The 23006-nt window shown below is 37.8% G+C and overlaps 3 protein-coding genes across 3 annotated transcripts; 1 reads left to right on the forward strand and 2 right to left on the reverse strand.

Moving 5' to 3' along the window:
• The first annotated feature begins 253 nt into the window (after positions 1–253).
• Positions 254–11128, forward strand: adgrf3a (adhesion G protein-coupled receptor F3a). Its single transcript, XM_035673351.1, has 18 exons — positions 254–356; positions 1946–2000; positions 2100–2112; positions 2236–2364; positions 2479–2625; positions 2726–2829; positions 2985–3043; positions 3127–3251; positions 4265–4486; positions 5193–5432; positions 5531–5668; positions 6697–6808; positions 7247–7319; positions 7488–7667; positions 8344–9678; positions 9762–9803; positions 10716–10751; positions 10836–11128. Exons 2-18 carry the CDS (start codon positions 1953–1955, stop codon positions 10896–10898), a joined length of 3066 nt encoding a protein of 1021 aa, XP_035529244.1. The 5' UTR covers positions 254–356; positions 1946–1952; the 3' UTR covers positions 10899–11128.
• Positions 11129–11132: 4 nt separating this feature from the next.
• On the reverse strand, positions 11133–12947 carry LOC118336685 (ankyrin repeat domain-containing protein 66). Its single transcript, XM_035673352.1, has 3 exons — positions 12809–12947; positions 11688–11916; positions 11133–11488 (listed from the first exon to the last, which is right to left on the reverse strand). The coding sequence occupies exons 1-3, from the start codon at positions 12945–12947 to the stop codon at positions 11350–11352; spliced, it is 507 nt and encodes a 168-aa protein (XP_035529245.1). The 3' UTR covers positions 11133–11349.
• Positions 12948–14708: 1761 nt separating this feature from the next.
• LOC118336742 (tudor domain-containing protein 6) lies at positions 14709–20257 on the reverse strand. The gene is made up of 3 exons (XM_035673431.1): positions 15198–20257; positions 15012–15067; positions 14709–14838 (listed from the first exon to the last, which is right to left on the reverse strand). Exons 1-2 carry the CDS (start codon positions 20236–20238, stop codon positions 15039–15041), a joined length of 5070 nt encoding a protein of 1689 aa, XP_035529324.1. The 5' UTR covers positions 20239–20257; the 3' UTR covers positions 14709–14838; positions 15012–15038.
• Positions 20258–23006: the final 2749 nt, after the last annotated feature.

Below are 23006 nucleotides of genomic sequence, written 5' to 3' on the forward strand. Positions count from 1 at the left end.
TGGATACTGCTGGAAACTGTGAATTTCCCCTTGGGGATGAATAAAGTATCTATCTATCTATCTATCTATCTATTTGTTTTTATAGCTTGACAGGCTCGCTCATAAACACTGTTACACAGACACTGCATAGTAAGTTTTGAAAGTCAAATAAGCTCCGCATAACAGCTTTTTTTACTTTGCATGTCTGCATTAAACTGTACTGTTGTTGTAGTATCCTGGAAACTGAGTATGGTTTTTCATTTCCCTGTAAGCAGCTGCAACAACGGCTCCATCAGTGTGCTGCTCTGTCGCAGACGGGTTCTTCTAACATCGTGAGGCTGCTGTGATGGTTTTCTGATAAAGACTGAGGAAAACAGGTCAGCGGATTTTTATATGTCGATTATCTTATGCGGTATACATATTTCATAATTCATATTTTTCTATAAAACGTGTGTTATGTGTTACATTAGATGTTAGAATGAAACATACAGCAAAACAATTGGCATCTAGTTTTACAAAACAACTGATAAAGCACACATTTCTAACACATAATTGCGTTAGGAAGTGATTTCTGAGTGGTATTATGGCCAGGAGAGCCAGTTCAAGTTATTTTAAACCCTTTTTTATGTACATTTGGGCATTTGATTATTATTTTAAAATAAACTTGGAAAAATGTGAACCTATTGTCTTATAGAGAAACCTCTCCTCAGTTGTTCTTCTTGAGGTTTGTTAAATTTTTTTAGCCATCAGTGAGTTTTTGGGAGATCTTTTTCTTTAATCCGAAACAAGGTTCTAAGTATAGTCTAAGTAAGTCTATGTGTTGTATGTTGTACAGATTGTAAAGCCCCTAAAGGCTAATTTGTATATCCATAAAACTTGAAAAATCATGGTATTGGCAACAAAAATGAAGACTGACCAAATGAACAGTCTGAGAAAATTATATGACGAAGTTTTATCTGCTCCCTCTGTCGTCAATACCAGCTCCCTAGAAATAAGCCTGACACTGATACAAATATTTTTGTAGCTTTTAGTAATGTACTCGTTCATTACGCTGAATGCCATTATGCTAATTTCATCTCAGGAATTCAGTGCAATAATAAAGCTATTATCTAACCTTACTTAAGTAACAGTTAAAATAAACCTTACTGAAAAGTTTCTCATTTACAAACATCTCATAATAAAATAAAAAATAAAATATCTTCATTCTCAATAATAATCTCATAAGTCATTCTCAAAACAACATTCGCCCACTCTGTAGGGACTCGGCAACAAAAATGAAAAGATAAAATGTTAACTATATTTAGGCCACAGTTTGAACTGCTCCCTCTGTCGTCAATAATAAAAAGCCTGAGACAAATATATGTAAGATGTGTAGCATTAACTGTTTTAGCACAGAGAGTTAATTCCTCATTGATTGTTCTGTACGTTAAAGGAGATATGTCTGGGTCGTATATTGATAAACCATCAGCATGCAAAAGATGGCTGTTGCGTCTCCACTTTCTCTCACGACACAAGAATGAATCCAAAATAATCTCAGATATTAGCTGCTCCCATCTGTAAAGTCTGTGGTTGGGTCAGGGTTGGAGCCGCCGTATCGAGATCGATATATCGGCTGTCAATCATGACGTGAAACCCCCTTTTCAGAAGAATGAACAAAACATACATAAGCATGATAAGAACTACCTAAAATGACAGAAACCATCTGTGGGGGAAAATGTATTTGACCCATCTGTTAACATGGAGGCAACAGGCTTTATCACCTGTACTGCATCAGCCACCAGGGAACGGTAAAGATGTTTTGGCTTCACTTCTGAAACGCTGTCATGTCGTCAATCTCTATTTATGTTGATGTGTTAAACGGTTACAAAATGTATGTAAGCCTACATTATATAGTCAGTCAGTGACCAGACTTTCAACTCATCAAAAGGCAAAAGAAATGACTTCTTATGTTGTTGATTATTTACAGGGACAGGATGTGGCTCTTTATAGTGTTTTATATCCTGGGGCTACACACCTCTCAGGTACATCAGTATCATAGATCTTAAAATGAAAAATTACAACATTAAATTGCATTGAATTAATGAATTAATAAATTATGGATTTTCTTTTGACTTTCACAGGCTACTGGACAAGGTAAAATGATTTGTATTTTTAGTTAATATATTTTTTTTAGTGTAATATTGTTATTAAACAGATATAGTGTATGTGACACTTTGAAATGTACTGCATGTAAGTTGTCTGTTTTGCATGTTTCAGACAATTCAACACAAATGTACTATGCCAAACTGACAATAGATGAAAGTGCAATTGAAAACATAACGGCGTTACTGAAACCTTTTATGAAAGACTCAGACGTGTATGTTGACGACCTTTCCAAGACGACAAGTAAAGATTTTTAATATTTCATTCAGTACTAAATGTTCTGACTGATTTTAACTGGGGAAAAGGGGATTGATCCTCACTGAGTAAAACTAATATGCTTTTTTCCTCCCTAATCAGTCTGTCAAAGTAACTTGACTAACAGAATCTGTGAATGCGAGCCAGGCTTCATCTGGACTAATAAGATTTGTGAACCTCTTAAATGTTGTAACAACATAAGCTGCACCTTTTCCAAAGACACTGACATGTGTGTTTCAAACAAATCAGGTATTTGATCATTTTCCTACTGTGTATATACAGTATGTGTGTATTTCTGTGTATGAAGCATGTAAGTGTCCAATAAACTGACAACTTCTTTTCTGCACAGTTACCATCAGAGGAATCCTTACGTTACAAGGAGACGAATATTTCCCTTGTCTGGACACCGGAGACAAGCGCTATCAGAATTGTACTACCATATTGTTTACTGAGGTAAAAAAAAATATTTAGGAATAAACAGCACATTATTTAATGAATTATTTCATTCATCAGATTAGGAATCATGTAATTAATTTAGATAATGTCATTTGTCGACAATATACTGATGTGTAAAAATGTATTAAGTGTTATGAGCTGTTATCTTTCAGATGAAAAAAGTCTACAGCACTTTGAGCGGATTTAACATCTTAAAAATTCTCAGCTACAGGTACTTGCTCTGTTTACCAAAAAAAATTATTGTTTTTAGGTTTTCAATATGTAACTGAAATCCGTATTTTCTCTTCACTGAAGGTTGGGAAGCGTCATCGTAGATTTTGAAATGGCTTTTGCTCAAAATATCAACATAGCATATCTGCAAAGCTTAACAGTAAACCTGGGGAAGTCCCTGTTAGGAAAACTAAAAATGGAGACTGCAGGTAATTATATCAGGCAGGAAGTAACAAAGTATTTGTACTTTGTTACTTCCTACCTCTGTGCTTAAAGGACCGGTGTGTAGAATTAAGTGGCATCTAGCGGTGAAGTTGTAGATCGAAACTAACTGAACAGCTCTCGTGTCTCAATTTAGAATGAGAACGAGTGTGAGGTGCGCAGAAGAAACTAAAGTTAAACCTGTGAAAAACGTAAAAAAGGCTTAATGTAGAGCCAGTGTTTGGTTTGTCCATTGTGGGCTTCTGTAGAAACATGGTGGTTCAACATGGCGTCTGTAGACTCATTCTAAGTTTATGAAGATTTCTATATATTTAGGTAGTGAAGTATATTCCATATATCCTCCTAAATGTTACACACTGGACCTTTAAGTATTTTTTACTTTACTGACAACTTTTCTGACAACTTTTTTACTTTTACCCCCGACATTTTTACACAAATATCTGTACTTACTTCTCTTTACATTTTCAAAACAGGCTCATTGCTTCAGTTTGAATTAATTTCTTTGCACAGAAACAGCCAGTAGAAATGTCCTTCAGAGGAACCAAGACTTATACTTTGAGTACGTTTCAGGCAGTGAGACCAGAGCTTAAGTGCCGTCTGGTTTTCTGAAGTCATCATTGGAAACTGTTTGGAAAAGGGCAGACACTTAAAAAAAAAAAAAAAAAAAAAAAATACTCAGCAGGCGATTGGTCCCTCTGCCACCGACTATAACAGGCAAACTTCAACCAAATCAGATCAATGAACCATATAATGTACTCAAACTCTTACTGAAGCCAGTCGGGAGAAGAGTGAAACGTTTTCTCTTCTGTCAATGAAGAAATACTCTCTCAATTACTGATGCTAGCAACATCTATGCTTAGCTTTATGCTGCCCAACCCTGTAGCTGCCAGTACTTCCACAAAGGACGCTGATTAGTCTGCATAGATTAAAGCTTAGTTGGATTTCAACACCTAGGTTTCTATACTGATTTAACTTTTTTCTTTATTTTTTTTTTTTGCAGGTGTTGTTACTTTACAGATGCCAAATAAGCCTGTGTGTCAGGACAAACAACACAGCATCACATGCACTGTAAAGGAGCCGCTGGTAACCCAAGAACCACCGAAGTGGGAGCTGGAAAGAGAGGGCCAAAAGTTTGAAATAACTAATGGCACAGAGTCAGAAGTGACAATTGAACCACTGGAGACCAAAATCAAACTTAATAACATATCAGAACTCTGGGAAGGTATATTTGTTTCAGCCACTGTATTTTACATGTCATATACTTAGTCTGTCAACTGGAGTGTGTCAATAAGTAATCACTGATTGAAAGTTACTAGGTAGTTTTACTTAAAGCAGCAACATGGAATTTTCATTTTGTGTTGATTCTGGCGGTATCCGACCAAAGGCGACCTCGTGGCAGGCTTCTTCTTGTTGATGATTTATGTAGGTCATTGTTTTTTTTTTTCTTTTTTGTATTTATGATCTAAATCTACAAAGTAACCAGTAACTAAAGTTATGAAATAAATGTAGTGGAGTTAAAAGTACAATATTTGCCTCCGAAATGTGGTGGAGTAGAAGTATAAAGTTGAAAAACTAACAAAAAAGTACCTCAATATTGTACTTTAATCTACTACTAGGGGTTTTTACCTGTTTATCATCAGACCATCAGTGACAAGATTGGCTATTTCTATAAAATTATTATCAATGCCTGACACCGGGTCAGATTTGGTCAGATTCTCCTTAAAATCAATGAAACGAGGTGGTTGAAACACTTTGAGGACACTTTTTTGCTCAGGGTGTCCACTAGAATCAACAAAAAAACAAAAAAAACAAAGTTACTTTCAAGTACAGTAGTTGAGTAAATGTGCTTAGTTACTTTCCACCACTGATAATCACATTAAAGTTTAACACTAAGTGGCTGTAACTCTCATCCCTGTTCTTTTTCTTAGGAGAGTACACGTGTCTCTACATCCAAACGTCAGAGTATTACACAATAACCCACAAAGCCAAATCTGTACTGGACGCAAAAATTAAGGCAAAAATTGACATCACCGTGGCTCCAAGTTTTCCGTACTGCACAGAGGGCATAGATAGTCTGATTGTACAGATCACATGTCAGACACAGAATAAGAATGAAAGTCTTATTGTGACATGGAAAAGCCCAGACATCAAGATAGTGCAAAAAACTTGTAAGTGCATTTTCTTTTGTCTTCATTCATTTAAATGAATCCTTGTGCAAATCCCTATGAATTTGAAAATATATGACATGCATATGTGATCTTTGCAGATACCACCCCAGGAACTTATACTGCGTCAGTGGTTGTTGACTGTAAATCTGTACCCAGTTATCCAAATATAACATGCAGCTTTAACGACACATGCAATCAAGTCAGCACTGCTACAACTGATATCAATATCATACGTGGTATGTTGTAGTATATATCACTCCATATCTAATAGTAATATATTCTACTTTTGGCATTTTATTTTAATGTGAATTTTATGCGTATATTGCCCTCACATGAACAAAATATAGTGTCTTTTAGAAAAACTTTCATAGATGTAGAATAGAATATGGACAATGATTATTATTTATTTATTTAGTGTCTGAAATCTCAGTTTACTACCCACTCTCAAGTGAACTGTGTTATTATGTGGGGCAGTGGTTCCCTGGGTTGCGACCGTTCAAAGCAAAGCAGTTTCTAATGGCAACCATATCTAACAGGTTGCAAATGTCTGAGTTGTGACTTCAACCAAAAAAAGTGATCCGTGATAAAATATTTTAAAATAATAATAATGTTTATATCCAAAACCTTTCTTCAGCCAATTGAATTTTTTTTCCTAAATATTGAAATTTAGTGATATGAAGGTGTCATACTGTTTATGTGGTCAAAGTAAGCTGCAATGCCTTTGGCAATATTAGTGAAGATAAGAACAGTAGTAACTCCAGCAGCCATGCGTGAACTACATATAGTAGGTAAAGTAAGCACATTATACATAATAACAGTGTGATGCTACGAATATGTAAAATATTGTATATAAAGAGAAAACCAAGATATACAAAATTACTATTGCATTAGTTTACAGATATGTTACTAATACTATGTACTACTCTTAGTAAAGTAGTAAAGATACTTAGTTTACATAGTAAAGAGCCACGTAGTGAGTGATTGAGTATTTTTTCACAGATAGCCTACTGTATGTTTTTTTAATGAACTGAACCTGTGACCCCTTTCGGGTGTCCAGCCCCCCAGTTTGGGAACCACTGATGCAGGGAATATTGAATGAGTGAATGAGGGAGTGATTTTGGCCAAATCAAATATTTGTATGATATAGGAAATATATAAAACATAATTTCATGGTAACATATATTAGTTGTGTATATGTGTGTGTATTAAATATATTTGATATATGTAATAAATTATAATTAATCCCAACTTTTCTTTAAAACAGTAAATGATACATTCTGTAAAGATGATGGTGACTGGAAAAACACCAAAGCTGGATTCACTGCACGGTTACAATGCAAAGACTCAACTGGACAAAGACAAAGATACTGCGATAGGTGGGGCTACAATTAATAATCTGTTTTATTGCCATTTCTGATTAATCCATTAATTGTTTGGTCTATATATTGTCTCCAAATAATGGAAAATGCTCATCACAATTGCTTAGACAAGGAAAACTAGAAAATATTAAATTTGAGGAACTTAAAGATCCAGTTTGTGAAGGCACTACTGGCAGAAATGGAATATAATATTCATAGATATGTTATAGAATGAGTCGTTTTTATCTATAGACGCTGCAGGTCGCCTTCTGTTGTTCAACAGTAGCCCAGAAGGGACATAACATACACTGGCTCTAGATAGGGCCCTTGTAACGGGAGGGTGAACTATGCTGCTAGATACCACTAAATCCTATGGCCTTGGTTCCTCAAATTGAATATTATATTTGTTGATGATTACCTTTTTCTTTTGATCAATTAATCACCTAATTGTTTCAGCTCGGGGAAATGGGAAGCGGAGGTTTCAGGGTGTGTGAATAATGAAGTGACCAATGTGCTGCAGAAAGCAACCGTAAGTCTGACTTTAATAACCAAAGGAGATAAAATGAGATGTTCATCATTTAATATAAAAAGTGACTCATATCGAACCAACTCACAGTAGCATTTTTTGGAAAAGAAATCTGAGCTGACAATTTTCATTCTAACACAATTAATCCTCACTCGTAATTTGTTGTTACAGATTGTTGACATTGGACTTGGCATAGCAAACGACAACGTTGCACAAGTGTTTTCCCTCCTTGGGAAGGTCACTAATGACTCAAAGTCTATCAACACGTTTGCCAATATGAATGCAACTATTGCAATACTCGACACTTTGAGTAAAAAGAATGCCGTAAAGCCAAATTCAACAGCAACAAATGTAAGTATTACAGCATATTTCATTATCTTCTTAAATTTTGCATATATAAACATATACAAATAGACAAGAATAATTACACAATAAATATGTTGTTACGGTTTTCACAAATAAAAGCAATAGAAACACAGCATTTTACTTATTTAACAAAGAAATTGTTAAGAAATCAGATAAGAGATGATAAAAAATGAAAGAAAAAAGAAACAAAACAATAACAACAATGTAGAAACACTCAGTAACACACAGCAAATGGAAGGTACATCCATTTTTCTCCAAGATAAAGCTATGATCCTCTGATATAATAATCTGATACAGACTTTTTGTTAAAACAATGTGAAAGCAGGTTCACCAGTTGCTCTTATGTTGTATTTCTGACTAAATCTGGTCAACAAGTGTTTGCTGTAGTATAAATCCTCACTTACTGTTATGACCAGTCACAGGTGTCAAATCAATCAGGACTCAAATCTTAAGGATTGTAACTTTAAGCTGCCAACAATGATTATTTTGTACCAATATTCAGTGTAACTACTGTCAAACAGACATATTTGCATTGTTACATATTCCATGAAACCCTATTATTCTTTTTCATAATTATTATGAGCAGGGGAATGGCGTTTTCTAACTTTGAGCAGACATGTCTTGAATCAACTGTAACTGAAACAAGCTTCTTACTTTTCAGGACTTTCTGGAGTCATCCAGCAATTTGCTGGACAGGTCTCTTAAAGCTTCATGGGAAACAAAGCCCAAAGGAGACGAAAAACCCCTGGCTGACGTATATTTGAGTTCTGTTGAGAAATTAATTAAGGTGGCAGACATAACAAATGCCCCTAAAAAGAAAAACATAGAGGTAGCAGAACGCAGTTGCACACAGTTGTCGAATTGTACCAACAAGGTGTTCAATGTCACCGTCAAACTTGAAAGTTCAGTTGCTGTCAAAGTAAAAACAGCTGGGTTTCTTGAACTGGATAAGTATTTGCCCAACAATAATACAGAGTTCAGCCCCAACAGCATTGTCGTGTCAACAACTACTGACAACAAACAAAAGAGTCCGGTGTCAGTCAGAATTACCTTCGAACTGCTCAAGCAGAGGCCTCGCAACGTTGATATACAGTGCGTGTACTGGGACGGGAATAGGACAGGTTGGTCAAGAGAAGGATGCACATGGCAAGGTCCGTCTAGTGAGACAGAATGTGTTTGCGAACATCTGTCCTCATTTGCCATTCTCATGTCAAAGTATCCCCTAAACATCACTGGGTTAACGGAGATAACCTACGCCGGACTGTCTGTATCAGTAATATCCCTCGTTATTAACCTTCTGATCGAACTGACTATCTGGAACGCCGTGGTTAAGACAAATACTTTATATTTACGCCATACTGCCCACGTAAACATTTCTCTCTGTTTGCTAATTGCAGATTGCTGTTTTTTAGCGTCTTCTGAGCCTAAGAATATTTCAGAAATCATGTGCGGTGCCTTTGTCGTGTTGAAGCATTTCTGTTACCTGTCCATGTTCTTTTGGATGTTGTGTCTGAGCAGCACGCTTCTTCATCAAGCGATTTTCCTGTTCCATAATGTAAGCAAGAAAACCTACCTCAGGTTCTCAATAGTCCTGGGCTACGTGTGTCCTCTGCTCATTGTTGCTGTATCTCTTCTTGTCTATATGGCCGGTGGTAAAAACAAGTACTACTCCTACGACACCTGTTGGCTTGTTTATGATGGATTTATGAAAGGGTCAATCTACACGTTTGTCATACCAGTGGGTATAATTGTTTTCATCAACGTTTTCTCCATGGTGGTGGTAATCATGAAGCTTTTGGATCACCCTAAGAACGTAGACAAATCTCACGACAAAGAAAAAAAGGCGGCCATAACTGTCGTGAGGTCAGTCGTCCTTCTGACGCCAGTCTTCGGTCTGACTTGGATCTTTGGGTTTGCTGTAATGCTTATTGATCTCACATCTGGGAACATAGCCTATGTCGTCAATTACACCTTTACGCTGCTGAACGCATTCCAGGTACGGTCAATACAATCTTCCAGTAAACATCTAGAGCAGTAAAAGCATTTCTCGTTCAGTAACCGATGTCGTTTCATTTGCAGGGTTTGTTCATTTTGTTAACCACGTGCCTGGGGGACAAACTGGTAAGCTAGTTTGACATCTAAAAATAAATTGCCTATTTGTATTGTAGCTTGTTTTATTAAGTCCCGCCCCTTTTTGATCTGTCCTCCAATAACAGTTGAGCATGTAGGAACCTCAGTCAACTCTCCCCTTTCCTTTTGGCCTACTAACATAATGCTACATGCTACTAAACTTGGTTGGTTCAATGGTTAAAAGATAAAAGCGACAACTTATGTAAATTAGCTGGCTAGTTAGCTAGCATTTTGCTAACATTAGCTAGATAACATCAGATATATATAGGCCTATTCCACTTTTATCCTTTAACCACCTCAAAAATGTAGTTGTCTTCTCAACATAGATGAGCTTAGCACATATCTAAGTACAGGAAAGGAGGAAGTTATTGGAGCATAGAGGAGAAAGGGGTGAGACTCAATTATATCTAGTCTCAGTTAGTCTCAATTTTGGCTTCCCACAATTACATTAATGTGATTACGATATTGACGTTTGCAGCTGCAGCCTGGATACTTTTATTCGCAGAAAAAAAGCAGTTTGAAGTTACTGCTGACAAAAACTGAACATTTCCTACTGCTGCAGCTTCACATTAAAAGCACTTTACTGGAGGAACATGAGCTAACTGAATTATTGCAGTGAAATAATTGTGATTTCAGTGTTGATCAAAAAAATTTGTATAATATTAGTGATTAATTGTGCAGCCCTAGTATCAGTAGGAGCTATAACATTTGGATAGATGCCATTGGTTATTGTAGATATTCTCTATTTAATTAAATTCATTTAAAAGTGCAGTGAGAGTACATTTAGCCCAGTAAGGGATTCACAATATCAGTAATCAAATAAAGTCCTAGGGAGTGTATCCGATTTACAATTTGTGTAATAAGAATAGCCTCATTAAAACTGTTTTAATTCACTTTTGATAGACCCGTGAAGCACTGCTGAATCGTCTAACAAGCAAGGTTAGTGCACTACACTTGGTTTAATCGTATATAAAATAGCACAATGACCACTGAGTGATTTTACACATCTCCTCTGCTCCCCAGACCAACACTCACGCATCGACTAATGACAGCACCACAAAGTTAGAATCAACTATGAATAAGTAAAAATCGTCTCAAACTTGTGCATCGTGTGTTTAGTGGCAGTGAGGTCGCAACCAACTGAACACCCCTCACCTCACCCATACTTAGTCATTTATATTGGTATTCAATTTCTGTATTATTCTGCCAATATACCCACTAAACCTTTCACACTGGACCTTTAAATCAAAACAATTTACACATAAAATATATAAGCACATTTACTCTCTGGTTTGATTATTTGTCTCTTGTTTATTTTGGGTTATTATCTGTGATACATGTTAAGTCCACTGCACAAAGTTGTAATGTTTGTTTAGTACATACCTATGTGTCTGATATTTCAATTAAACTAAATATTAATGTCAATTGTGGTTTAAGCAATACTCTATTTTCCATGTTTTCCATGACTGAAATGCTGAAATGCCACAGAAACACTGTTTACTGAAAGGCTACTTTGCTGCATAACTGTAAGTTAGGCCTATGTCTGAATGTTGCTTTTAGAGATCCTGTTTTCTTCGTTTTCTTTGCCCTTTTCTGCCCAATCCTCGTCTGTGTCATCCAGGGAAATCCCTTTTTGGGCAGCCATATTGCGGTAGGCCTGGCACTCAATTTCTGCTCTGCAACACACAAAAACAGGGCAATTTTACTTGTTTAACTTCTGTATAAAGTCATTGTATGAGATTATTAGGCGGCATATCTAAAAGAAAAGCTTTTGTATTTGTTAAGTATAACACATGTGACAATACAATCAAGGAGCTATGATTCATAAATAAAACCAGTGGTGGAAAAATGAGAAAACCTGGTGTCATTTCATACTTTTTAAGGAATCGAACGCAGTCCTGGTGTCCATATATTTCAGCTATTCGCACTGGTTTGTCTCCACAGCAGTCCTCCTTGTCTATAGGCGCATGGAGGGAGTGCAGCAGCCGCAGCACAGCCAGCCGGCCTGACTCTGCGGCGAAGTGCGCAGGGGTCCATCCGTGCTCTGTCCTCAGGCACGGCCTGGCTCCATGCTCAATGAGGATCCTGACCGTTTCTGTATGTCCTTTAGAGAAAAGGCATCCCACTGTGATCTGACATATTTAAGAAACTGGTGATTTTTTAAAATATAGTCTGTTAAAAACAAATTCTTATTTACTGTGAGAAAGGACATTATGACTCTTATTCTGTAATTATTACGACAAAAAGATTGAAAGGATGTGTGTAGGAAGCAACAAGATAACCAAAAAAATCAGTAATTTCAAAAAAAGGGTGCAAAACACAGAAGGCATAATCCATTTATCAGTTAATTGATATCCATCCATTTATTAGTAATTGATAAATGGATTGTTTATGTCATTGTAAAAGGAATATTTTTGTTCAGGCAAAACAAGACAAATGAAGATCACATGTTGGGAACATTTCTCAGGATTTAAAAAAAGAAAAAATTAAACTACGAAAGCAATCCATCAAATAATTGATAACAAAAAATAACCTATAATGGTTAAAGCCGTTAATGGTTGGTAAAGAATCCCAAATTGATTGACAATTTGGTTTTTAATAGACTACAGACTAATACTTAATTGCTTCTAAAATCTAAGTTATTGATGTTTTCTGATGCTGTACTGTAGCCAAAAGTTGTGTTTATACTTCAAAACACAGTGAAACAAGCTAATAAATTGAAGGCTGATCAGAAAAGCACAATAATTATAATTATTGATCTTTCAACCCAACATACAGTATGTGGATAAATAATTTGTACAGGGTTTAAACGTGGATTTATAGACATTATTTGAACAGAAATGAACAGTAAGTGTTGGAATTAAGGAAAATATATGACTATAACGTTATATGACTTTTCAGAGCATTTCGGACACCCATTCGCATGTACAGGTGGAAAACTATTGATATATAGGGTGTATGAGGAAAATGGATCCGGTACATGTCCACTAACTTACCTTTAGCTGCAGCCCAGTGAAGAGGTGTCTTGTAGCTCCAGTCGATGTCTCTCTGATTGGGATTGCATTTATTTTGCCCCAGAATTTCCTCAACTTGGTCGAAATCCCCCGCTGCTGCTGCCTGGTGCAACTCTGTCATTTCGTTGCAGAGGTTGCCAGGCAACAAGTTGATCAACACAAGATGGAGCCAAGCTTTAACATGAACCTGCAAACGGTGAATGCTGCCACCTGCTGCAGATAAAGGTGACACCAGGCTGTGTCATAACCAATAATGGGCTAGTTACTTAAAAAAAAATAATAATAATTTATTACTCATTATGCTTTTAAAAAAGTAATATAAATACTTATTTCTCGCTGCAAGCAGTAATTAGTTACACTACTAGTTAGAGTACTTTTATGCTACTCTCCACAAAATTGTGTCCCTTCTCCCCAAAATTCTGATTTACGATGATTAAAAATCCAGTTTTGTTTGTTAAAATGAAAGTAATGGGAATAAAGTTAAAATTAAAGTAATGGGAATATTTCCAGCTTCCTCCATGATTACAAAAATTAATGAGGGATGTGATTGGATTTATGGATTTCAAATTAGTAGCAGACAACAGAAGTAATACTGTAACTAAGTATTATTTTTGGGGAAGTAACTAATATTATTCCTTAAATGTATTAGTAATTAGTTTCACTACTAGTAACTGGGGAAAGTAATATTATTACTGTAATATTATCACTAGTAACGAGTTACTGCCCAACACTGTACATAACACACTGATGAAGCGGAACTTCATGGTCATGATGCGCTTATAAAGTATCCTTTAATATCACACAGAAAGAATTAAGTTAGCTTTTAAATGGCTGTGAATGAAAATCTAAGCTAAGCGACCCTGAAGCTAACATTAGCATGATTATGAAAGTTTGACATCGTAAATTAATACCATATCAAACTTTAATGACATTGTAACCGTAATTTCTAGCACCTCAAAAGAATGTATTTCATTAAATACAATTAAGATTTTTACTTAGAAATAAGTACACTGGCAATCAGTAATTAAGATAGCTTGCTTCATGTGGGTTGTAAACAAGATTCAAACCAAGAACGTACTTATGGTTGAGGGGGAGTCCAAAGATAGACCTGCATATGTCACAAAAGATAGTAATAAGACATGAGTAATATGGTCAGACTTGTGTGAAGCTATTCATCTACTATCAAAGCTAGAAACAGAATGATATAACTTCCTCAACTCTACCTCATACCACAATGATCAGAGATACGCCTCTAGGAAAGTTGACTGTACCTGCCTGTGCATCTGCAACACAATGACACGTGAATTAATCTCTTACCAATATTGGTGCGTGTCTACAATGTATCAAAGATCTTTTTATGAATTTATATTTTTCCTGGAAGTGTTTAAGAATTATATTTAAGTCGAACTCTCTCTCAGAAGGCTATGAAAAATGAGTGTCCCTCTTGAAAAGATCACCCACATCTTAAGGTTGGATATAATTAACGATTTTTAAAGATTTGGCAGCATATATAAATGGTGGAAATATAATAAAACCCTTTCAAATGTCTCTAAGCAACCCATTTTAAATGTGGGTTCGGTTGAGGTCTGTTTTGTTTGAACCTCAGGACACTTCAGGAGTTCTTGGTGAACACATAACTACAACTCAGATTCTCCAAACTCCAAATTACCCACATTTGATCACTTTCATCTAAAAAATAATGGAGTGATTGTATCATTCAACATAGTTATAGCTGAAGAGGAAAAAATATGTTATTCCCTGGTCTCAGCATACAGTAGTTAAAGCCTGTAAAATTGACTATTAAAATGTAAATGTGTGATCCATTATAAAAATTCATCCCCTTAAACAAGTACTGTATGTTTATTGACACAAATTAACCACATTCATTCCATTTAGTTAGTAAAATTAGAGTTGGAAACATTTCTAACGAGACAAACATGCACTGTCTGTTCACAAAAGTCAAGAGCCCTCTGTAACTGGATTTCCACATGGGCAGTTATCTCGGTCCGGAGCTGAAATAGACAAAGATTATATCACATTTTGAAACATTCAATTTAAAAGTGCTTTCATTTATTCTTTAATTAGGGATTTACATTGTGAGACCTCCATGAAATTACTCAAATTTTAATAATTTACCAATTAGTTGTTTGTAATTAATGAAATTGGTGAGAAAAAAAAGTCCTACCATTCATTCCATAGCTTTTCAATGACTTTAAACGCCGTTCTCATCATCCTGGTCACCTACAGACGAGAAATCCAATGGCATTAAACAACTTGTAAATATGACATTCATTAAAAACCTAATTAATCTAAATTAGTAACAAGACCTTTCTAAGGTTTCCAAAAGTGACACCAAGTATAGTCGACTAACCTGATCCCACCCTGTCTGCCAAGGCATGGTTTGTGTCCAGAACTTTCCAGTATTTCTCCATCAGTGTATTCACAACTACTCCCTCACACTCGATTTCCACTGCGTATTGAGGAACTGCAATTTCTGAATGATCTTCCATGTTGAACACTGTCACACTGAGAGGTTTATCAACCAAGAGACTGTGGAAGTCATCATAAACACCGTCATCCCAGGAGCCCTTGGACTCATCAAATCCTTTCAAAGAACATAAAAATGCCTGGGGCTCCTTCTCCAGCAGACTCTGAGGCAGTGGTCTCACATTCTTGATGTCAACATCAGACTCATTTCCATAGTCAACAAACACAACATGAAATGCATCGTCAACTCTGTGAATCACTTGAGCTCGATACCACTGGTTGTCACTGGAAAACAGAGCGAGGCATGGACTGGCGGGACCAAGAGTCTTAGGGAACATTACGTCCTGCTCTGTCTGTCCTACTTCCTGAGCAAGCCTCGACACTTTGTTGAGCTCCTCTGTGTTGGCGTACTGACACCAGAAGAAATTAGGTTCCACAATACAAGAGGCGTAAACCATCTCTGTCTGGTTTTTAGAAATGTTTGGATTCTTGTACATGCATGTATTAATTTTTTCTTTGGAAATACTGAGGTGTGCCATGTTGGAGTCAGTTTGAACATCATCGAGGAAAGTTTCTGGTTCAAGGCTTTCTATCAAAAAACTTTCTTCTGCAAATGGTTTCCAGTATTTCTGCATTGCTGCATTTACAACCACTCCCTCACACTCAATTTCCACTGCATATTGAGAAACTGCAATCTCTGAATGGTCTTCCATGTTGAACACTGTCACACTGAGAGGTTTATCAACCAGAAGATTGTAGAAGTCATCAAAAACACTGTCATCCCAGGAGCCCTCGGACTCATCAAATCCTTTCAAAGAGCACAAAAAGGCCTGAGGGGCTTCCTCCAGCAGACTCTGAGGTAGTGGTCTCACATTTTGTATGTCAACATCAGACTCATTTCCATAGTCAACAAACACAACATGGAATGCATCGTCAACTCTGTGAATCACTTGAGCTCGATACCACTGGTTGTCACTGGAAAACAGAGCGAGGCATGGACTGCCAGGACCAAGAGTCTTAGGGAAATGTACGTCCTGCTCTGCCTGTCCTGCTTCCTGAGCAAGCCTTGACACTTTGTTGAGCTCCTCTGTATTGGTGTACTGACACCAGAAGAAACAGGGTTCCACAATACAAGACGCATATACCTCCTCTTTTTTGTTTTTGGAGATGTTTGGACACTTGTACATGCAAGTGTTCACATATTCTGTGGAACCATTAAGTTGTGCCCTGTTGGACTCAGTTTGACCACCCTGGAGTAGGTTTTCTGTCATAACATGTTCTGTGCAAATTGGTTTCCAGTATTTCTGCATTGTGTCATTGACAATCACGTTTTCACACTCTATTTGCACTGCATATTCAGGAACTGCAATCTCTGAATGGTCTTCCATATTGAACACTGTCGCTCTGAGTGGTTTATCAACCAAGAGATTGTAGAAGTCATCATACACACTGTCATCCCAGAAGCCCTCAGACTCATCAAATCCTTTCAAAGAGCACAAAAAGGCCTGAGGGGCTTCCTCCAGCAGACTCTGAGGCAGTGGTCTCACATTCATGATGTCAACATCAGACTCATTTCCATAGTCAATAAACACAACATGGAATGCATCGTCAACTCTGTGAATCACTTGAGCTCGATACCACTGGCTGTCACTGGAAAACAGAGCGAGGCATGGACTGCCAGGACCAAGAGTCTTGGGGAACATATTATCCTGCTGGGCCTGTCCTGCTTCCTGAGCAAGCTTCGACACTTTGTTGAGCTCCTCTGTGTTGGCGTACTGACACCAGAAAAAACGGGGTTCAACAATACAAGAGGCGTAAACCATCTCTGTCTTGTTTACGTTTGGTCTCTTGTACATGCAGATGTTCACATTTCCCTCTGGGCAAGAAGAAAGGGAAAGTTGTGACATTTCCGAGTCACTGTGGCCACTTTCTATGGAAGTCTCTGTCAACACAGTTTCTATGTCTTCAATAATTACATCCAAAATTGTTTTTCTTCCTTCTCCCAATGTCTTTTCATGTTTAATCTGTGGTGCAGATACATTAGTTATGGATTGTGAACTCATCTTTAGCTCATCTCTTGCACACATTCCATTACTGCTGCTGACTTTATCTTGTTCTGTCATCTTAGTTATTAAAGATAGATTCATGAGATCTTGTGTTAAAGAGTCCTCATTTGGCACAGTAGCTTGTTTTGAGCTGTTAGAAAGTTGCTGGTCAGTCTGCTGACAAGTCATTTTTTGTTGCTTGATCTGTGATATCCTCTCTCTGACTATCACATTTACATTCAGAGATCCATTATAGAGTTCAACGATTAGCTTCCCTTTTGTCCCTTTTGCTACCACTGAAATAGTGAAACTATGGCCAATGGCCTCATCTGCAAACCACTGGTTGACTTCCTGTGGCACGTCTGCAGGGACATCAAACAGTCCAAGTGGAAAAGCCTGCACAGGAACAGACCTGGCGAGAGTGGCTTCAGTGGGAAAGGGGATAATATCAGATTCATTCACTACAAAGGTATCACCAAAGTCCACAAAGTGCACTTTAAGTTTTGGAGAGACTTCGACTACTTGACCTCTGTACCACAGATTATCAGAGTACCTAGCAAAGCAAGTACTATTAAGTCCAAGTGAATGATCTGTGAACTGTTGCTGGCCAATGAGTTGTTGAACATTTTTTGTCATTTTCTCAAATAAAGGAAAATTCCTATCCAGTTGGCAGTAGAAGTGATTGACATTCTCTGAAGAACATACCCACCCTTTTTCTTTTCCACCGACCTCAATATTGTGTGTGGAGTAAGTGTATGCATCTGGTGAGATCTGGGGAGGAATTTGCATGTCAGCTTCATCCTGTGAACATGTCTGAGCCAGAAGCTCAGAGGCACTGTCAGATGGTGTTTCAATATCTACGATGTTAAGCAGCTGACCTTCTTCATCAGACTTTACTGCTTTTACAATGCATTTCAACCCAATGTTTGACAGAGCACTGGAATCCACAAACTTCTGAAACTCAGTGACGGCAGTGGGATTCATGGGATTCTTAAGATTGAATAAGCAACATTGAAAAGCCTGTGCATTCAGCTGCAAGAAAGCTGGATCAATGGGCTGCACATCTCGCAAAGGGACTTTTTGAGTTTGACCATAGTCTATAAATCTCACATCTACAACAGGAGAATGGTGACTTGCAATGATCCTTGCTCTGTACCACATGTCATTTTCTGGATTACGGGCTACAAAGGCAGACTCGACAAGTGGCTGAGGGTGGGTGGATGCATAGTGGTTTTGCAGGTCTTGCATAAGGAGTCTAAGTGAGTCAGCATTTTCTGTTTCTTGACACCAGAACTTCTGTAGACTTTCAATGCAAGATATGTTTACATTGACACTACTTCCTACAGTCAACACATTGTCATCACAGGCATTTTGCACCTCAGAGGGGTAACCTGTTGGAAGATGTCCATTGCTTTCTACTAGAGGGTCTGGATGTTCTGAGCCATATTTCATATGGGTATCATCAGCGCCAGAAGGGACTAGATCATCTGTCCGGTTATTGACTGCTATTTTCTTGGCGTTTGGCAAAGTTTCCTCTAGTAAAGAATCTCCAGGTGAGCTGAGAGATGGTGAGGGAATGGATTCATCATGCACATTAAGATCTTGTTCAGTCTTCGTGAGTGGAAAAAGTCTTGCCTTCTCCATAAAACTACTGTTTATGCATTCAGCATTATCATAGAGAGTGACATAATAGACATCTTGAGATATATTGTAGTGTTCAAACCTCGCCACAAAAGTCTGGTGCAGGAGTAGTGATTTCAAGTAGTCAATCTGGTCTGTAGTCCACTCTGTGCAGTTATCTTTTAAACCATCAAGAGAACAGGGATATGTGAACACTGGCATTCTCAGGAACTTTCCATGCAGTGGTTTGATGTCTGCAACTGGAACTAATTCAGTTTTTCCTTCATCCACATGCAAGACTTCTACAGCACCATCGCAAGTCATGTCTTGTTTCAGTAACGAGCGATACCATCTGCCGTTTAAGCCTCTAGCAGCACATGGATCCCCGCCGGTCTTTGGTTGCGCCTCTCCTAAATCTGAGCTCTCTTCATAGTGCTGGTTGATCTGTTCTGATAATATCTTTACTGCCTTGGAAAAAATTAGGAGTGTGCAAAAGATTTTCTGTGGATTATTTACCTCGGTCACGTTAATAGTTTCAAAACTGGCAGTTAATAGTTCTGGGTAAAAGTATTGGTCATGCTTCTCAAGTTGGCAATCAACATTCAGATTTTGTTCCTTTGTTATGCAGTAGGACTCATAACCCTCTCCTTTGGGTAAATTAAGACATTTCTGTACAAGGCATTTGAACTCATCCACAGGTACCTTCTTTGCAACTCCACATTTACATATGTGCTTGGAAACAATTGGTATGTCGAGGAGAATGATCCTGTCAGGCATCAGCACATGTTGAACCAGTCCCTTAAACTTCTTGCCAGGCAGAGACACCAAAAACGTTGTGGCTGCTACAGACCACTTATTCTCAAGGGAGAGGACATTTGCGAGTATGCATGATTCGGTTTCAGGAGGAACGACGGAACTGTCGCTCTGTCCCCATGCTAAAGCTTCACTTGTGGTGTTATGGGGCTGTCCCTGGTCAATTAGAAAAACATTGTAAGTTTCACTCTCAATCAATACAATCCGAGCTCTGTGCCAGGTGTCACTGATGCAAACCAGACAGAGGTCCCCTGGTTTTCCTTCTGGTCCATTAAACTTCCTTTTAGGAATCTGAATGTCCTCTCTCATCTGCTCATAAATATGCTTCCTTCCATCATCCATGTTAACCCATAGTTCCACAAGACCACAATCTGGGTTTAGGTTGGCTCTTGTGATGAGAACGGGTACTTCTGATCCTGGTGTTGGAAGCCCAGGGATTGAACACATTGTAAAGTTCAGAGGTCAAATATACCTGCAAAACAGAAAAAAATAATGTATTAATGTTGAACAGAAAACTGCCTTTTAACCACTATTGTAAAACACTAATGCCACTAATTAAAGAATTTCACAGTTCAGTTACTGTCTGTGAATTGGGCCAGGAAGTAAAATACATTATTAGAGAGACTACAAACCTAAAAGTCCTTAAAGTGTCGTCATAAGTTTCACACTCCACAAGCTACCCAGAGGCGCTGATGCTACGATGCCTGTTCGTTCTGGGACAACATGGGCGCAGAGGTGGAGGTGATTTTGACCTCTTAAACTTAGTCCCGCTGTTGTTCTGCGGAAGACCAACGTGGAGTGCTGACAACCATCGTTGGTGGTGGTGGGCGGTGGCTGTGTTTTGTGTTGACGAACAGAGAGTTGTGGTCCACTAAATGGTAGGCCATACATTATTTTTAAACCCCAAAAACATATCCCCCTTTATATTGGCCCTTTTTAGAACAAAACCGGCATTTTTCTGGTAAATCAATAAATTCCGACACAACCATTGTATCGGGTAATTTCAATGACAAAGCAAATGGGAACATAAAAAAAATGATTGGGCCTTCGACTTTGATTACAGTACATATTTTTCGCTGAAATAGCCGCCCATGGGCCGGACCTGGAAGGGAAGGAACTTTGCCTCTCTATGCCCCCCCAAACCCCCCCCTCTTTTTTAAAGGTTTAATCTACCCCTAACCAACAACTTTGTTCAGAAAGGAATAACATCGGTAGCGAGATGTGTGACGCTGTGGATGAGATTAGGTACTGTGAGGCAGTATTCGACAAGGTCCTCTAAAAAGTGAGCACCAGATTGGTAGCTGTAAATGGCATGAAGTAATGGAAACAGCTTTTATAAAAGAAGGTCTATAAAGTGTGACCGACAATCTTTTTTTTTGAAGAGTGCATTTACTGAGCCCTTTGATGATGCTGCTATTCTTCACATAGAAGGGTTGAAATAAAATGTGATGTTTCACGTCAAACTGGTTCATTAAAAATCCTTTGTCCAGAAGAAGCAAAAGCGCCTTTGTTTTTCCCTGAAAAAGATACTTCTACCGGCTGAAATTTTTTTTTTCAAAAAACTAAAGAGGGTAATTTGAAGTAACCACAAGCAATGCTTGTAATTGTATGGTAGGTATTTGTTTATTTACCAGTCTCCAATGATATAAGCTGGGGTGGTCAAATAACAGAAACTGTACACGTTGTTTTTTTTCTAGGTTTAATTAGGCATTCCAAATTACATTTGCCTTATTTCATATGTAGCAAAAAAAAAAGCCCCGGTAGTCACAGATTGGTGTGGACGCAGTTACAAACTGCAAATGCATCACGGTAGAAAAAGGAAAACACCTCAAATGAAATCCATGTGAACAGCCATGTCAAAAACCGCCAGGAAATCCTGCATCTGCATAAAAAGGAGCAGTGGTCACCCGAGTAGACCTTCACAAAATGATGCAAATATATACGTAGAGAAAATAGAAATCAAAACAGCTTCCCCTGTGAGCCTTCAACATGAACCCAAAAGCATTATGAGATTCACCTAAAAAGCTCGGTGGCCATCCCACAAGTTCATGCTGCTGCTGCTGAAGATGCACAACCCATGTTCACAGTTTATGGAAGCCGTAATTTTCAACTTAATGTTAGAAGGCAATATGTGTCATAAAAAACTTACAATCTCAGGCATCGCCCCAAACTATGTTGGATAAATCAAAATGAATTACTGTAATGTAAGCCTTTATGTTAAATGGTGGCTCACCAGGTAAACAACTGATCAAATACACCGGAGAAATGCTTGCTTGTTGACACATATCCGATTCAGCGTGATCTGTATGCGCTAGTCAAGCACTGAACCATTGTTTAAAGTGGTGTAATCAGGATACAAAAAAAAGTTTAACCTATAATGATCCAGTTACAGAATAATAATGTAAATTATGAGTCTGCATTTTACAAAAAATATATTTCTTACCCAAAAGGATTGACAACTTTTAGTGTTCTGTTGTCCTTATAGAAAAAAACTTTCTTTTGTTCTTGTTTTTATTTTCAATATTAATACAGCAACCACACACACAGCCACACAACAGCCACCCTAAACGGAAAGTAATCAAGTTTCGTTACTTTTAATAGCTCTGATATTGGATTAGGTTACTTACTATATTTTTTAGCCGGGTAATTTAACTACCTCGGGTATTAGCATTTCTTAAAGTTAACCCATCCCCAACCCCTGGAATTTTAAGCTAGTTTGCTTCTTTACTGCAGAAAAAATACAGGGCATGAAAATGGGAAACACATACATTAAGCGTTTGAATTGGTGTGCGCATTGTGCGGATGTGCGTATGTGCCGTGCGTGTGTGCGTGCGTGTGTGTGTGCTGTTTGGCTAAGATGGCGCGGGCAGCCAGGATTCTAAGAAAAGAAAAGTGGACTAAAGACCTTCTTTAGAAAGTCAAAGTGGTAAGTTACTCCCAAAGAAATGCGTTACACCCATCCTCGCAACACCTTCACCCGGCTCAATAAAGGCAGCAATACTCGCACTTTCAAGATCCTCTCTCAATCAATTGGGTGATAATGATTTTGCTACATGGCTTTAACACCCAGCTCAAACAAAAAAAAGGGGAAACAGCAACTAGATAATGAAAGACTAGAAAGAACTACTAGAAACACAAGTGAACTAAAAAGAAGTTAAGAGTTTTATTAAAAAATACTTGTGGCCCCCACCTCTGAAATCAAAATTTCGTCCCTT

This window comes from Morone saxatilis, unplaced genomic scaffold (genome assembly GCF_004916995.1).
Source record: "Morone saxatilis isolate NCDOM2014 unplaced genomic scaffold, NCSU_SB_2.0 Contig3, whole genome shotgun sequence".
In the NCBI taxonomy this organism is placed as follows: domain Eukaryota; kingdom Metazoa; phylum Chordata; class Actinopteri; family Moronidae; genus Morone; species Morone saxatilis.